At 44.6% G+C, this 2,079-nt stretch overlaps 1 protein-coding gene across 1 annotated transcript; it reads right to left on the minus strand.

Moving 5' to 3' along the window:
• Nucleotides 1-692: 692 nt before the first annotated feature.
• OR4D2 (olfactory receptor family 4 subfamily D member 2) lies at nt 693-1,625 on the minus strand. Its single transcript, XM_008011333.3, has one exon. The coding sequence runs from the start codon at nt 1,623-1,625 to the stop codon at nt 702-704; it is 924 nt and encodes a 307-aa protein (XP_008009524.1). The 3' UTR covers nt 693-701.
• Nucleotides 1,626-2,079: the final 454 nt, after the last annotated feature.

Genomic DNA, 2,079 nt, shown 5'->3' on the forward strand with positions numbered 1-2,079 from the left:
TATATTACATTAAAATGTAAATATAGAGACATAAAGCTTGAATACTCAATAATTTCATATTTGAAAATAAAATACAGTCATTTTTAAAAGCTTGGAAGATAACATATAGTTATATGATTTATTCGTTGTTTTATCATAAAATTTTTTGTTTTGAATCTCATAACAAACCTAGAATATTTTAGGGACAGATACTAATTTAAGAAAGTTTTGTGAGGGAGAAACCATGAGGCCAAGAGAAGCTGGGCGGCTTATTCAAAGTCATCAGTTTGGTCAATGATGGGTCAGGGCCTCTAATTTAGAGCTTAAGCCTCCAAATTCTGTGCTGTTCCCAACAACCCAGACTCACACCAAAAGGGAGTATTGGGAAGAGCGCTCAAAATACTGAAAATAGAAATGTTCTCACAGGGGAAATGCTGTCAACAGGAAACTGTCTACCAATAAGGGGAAAAGGAGGGCGTGGTTTTCAGGGGCCGTGTGAACAATTTTCATTGTTGCGCGTGTGTTAAAACTCTTTATCACAAACCTTAACCACCAAAGAGGATCCTTTCTTTTTTCCTAAAACACGAAGTTGCTTAGTTTCAAAATTCATTCCCTGCTACGATGACTCTCAACACACTATGAAGACAGCAGATGTAGTAGCTCCCTCTCCACTTCACAAAGGGAAGAGAAAGCCAAAGAGAAGCAACCTACCTTTGTCACTGTCAAACCAGCCAGTGTCTCCCTAATCTTCTCACTGCTGCCTGCATGTCCTGGTTCCTCAGGGTATAGATCATGGGATTGAGCATGGGGGTCATGACTGTGTGGCCGATGGACACAACTTTGTCCATAGGGAATGGGGTGAAGGGCCGGGCGTAGAGGTAAATGCTTGGAACAAAGATCATGGAAACCACAATGATGTGGGTGGTGCAGGTGGAAGCTGCCTTCCTTCTTGCCTCCCCTGGATGCGACCTCAGCATCACCAGGATGAACAAGTAGGAGGTCAGGAGGAGGAAGAACAAGATGACATCCAGCAGCCCACTGTTGGAGATCATGAGGAACTCCAGGAGGGAGATGTCAGTGCAGGCAAGTCTCAGTACTTGGGGAACATCACAGTAGAAGTTATCCAAAATGTTGGGGCCACAGAAGGGCAGTGGGAGCATCAGAGCCAGCTGGACAATGGAGTGGGCAAAGCCTCCCACCCAGGCGGCCACCACCAGCCCCACACAGAGCTGACTGTTCATGATGGTGACATAGTGGAGGGGCCGGGAGATGGCAATGAGGCGGTCAAAGGCCAGCACTGAGAGGAAGAAGACCATGGCACCTCCCAAAAAGTGGAAGAAGAAGATCTGGCCCATGCAGCCCTGGTAGGAGATGGTTTTCTTCTCAGAGAGGAGGTCCACTAGCATTTTGGGCTCAGTGACTGAAGAGAAACAGAGGTCTAGGACAGCCAGGTTTCGGAGCAGAAAGTACATGGGTGTGTGGAGCTGGGAATCAGAGGTCACTGTGATGATGATAAGGATGTTTCCCATAACAGTGGTGATGTAGACAAACAGGAACATTAAAAACAGGAAACACTGGACCTCCCGAGTCTGTGAGAGCCCCAGGAAGACAAAATCTGATGCCCATGTGAGGTTCCCTTGTTCCATGGTGTTTTCTCCATACTCCTAAAGAAAATGAACCACAGACACAGATCCATGAAGTCACTACTTTCCCTTTCAGGGCTCAGGGGCTCAAACCAAGGTTTTGGGCCCATATGATGAGCATCCTATGTGTAGACTATGATACTAGGTGCCGTCCTGTCTCTGGGGAGTTTACAGGTGGGTGCTGGGATACACATTCCTGAAATCTTAACGTCATCCAGAAATATATGCAACCTGCCTTTCAAAGATTCATATAGTGGTAGGAAGCCACTTGGAGTCAGATACATCTGAAGTCAAATTTCAGGTCTTTTGTTTCATTGTGATTTGACCATGAGTAATTTACTTAATCTTTCTGGGCCTCAGTTTTCACTTTTGTAAGGTAGAAATAAAAATACCTGCTTTATAAAATTTTCTGAGGGCTTAAGTAGAATGATAGATAAAAAGTTCCTAAAACGGTGCA

The sequence above is a fragment of the Chlorocebus sabaeus genome, chromosome 16 (genome assembly GCF_047675955.1).
Source record: "Chlorocebus sabaeus isolate Y175 chromosome 16, mChlSab1.0.hap1, whole genome shotgun sequence".
Lineage (NCBI taxonomy): Eukaryota > Metazoa > Chordata > Mammalia > Primates > Cercopithecidae > Chlorocebus > Chlorocebus sabaeus.

What these genes read in the sequence shown, in the direction of transcription:
- OR4D2 (XM_008011333.3), bottom strand. Translation starts at nt 1,625, where the DNA reads ATGGAACAAGGGAACCTCACATGGGCATCAGATTTTGTCTTCCTGGGG.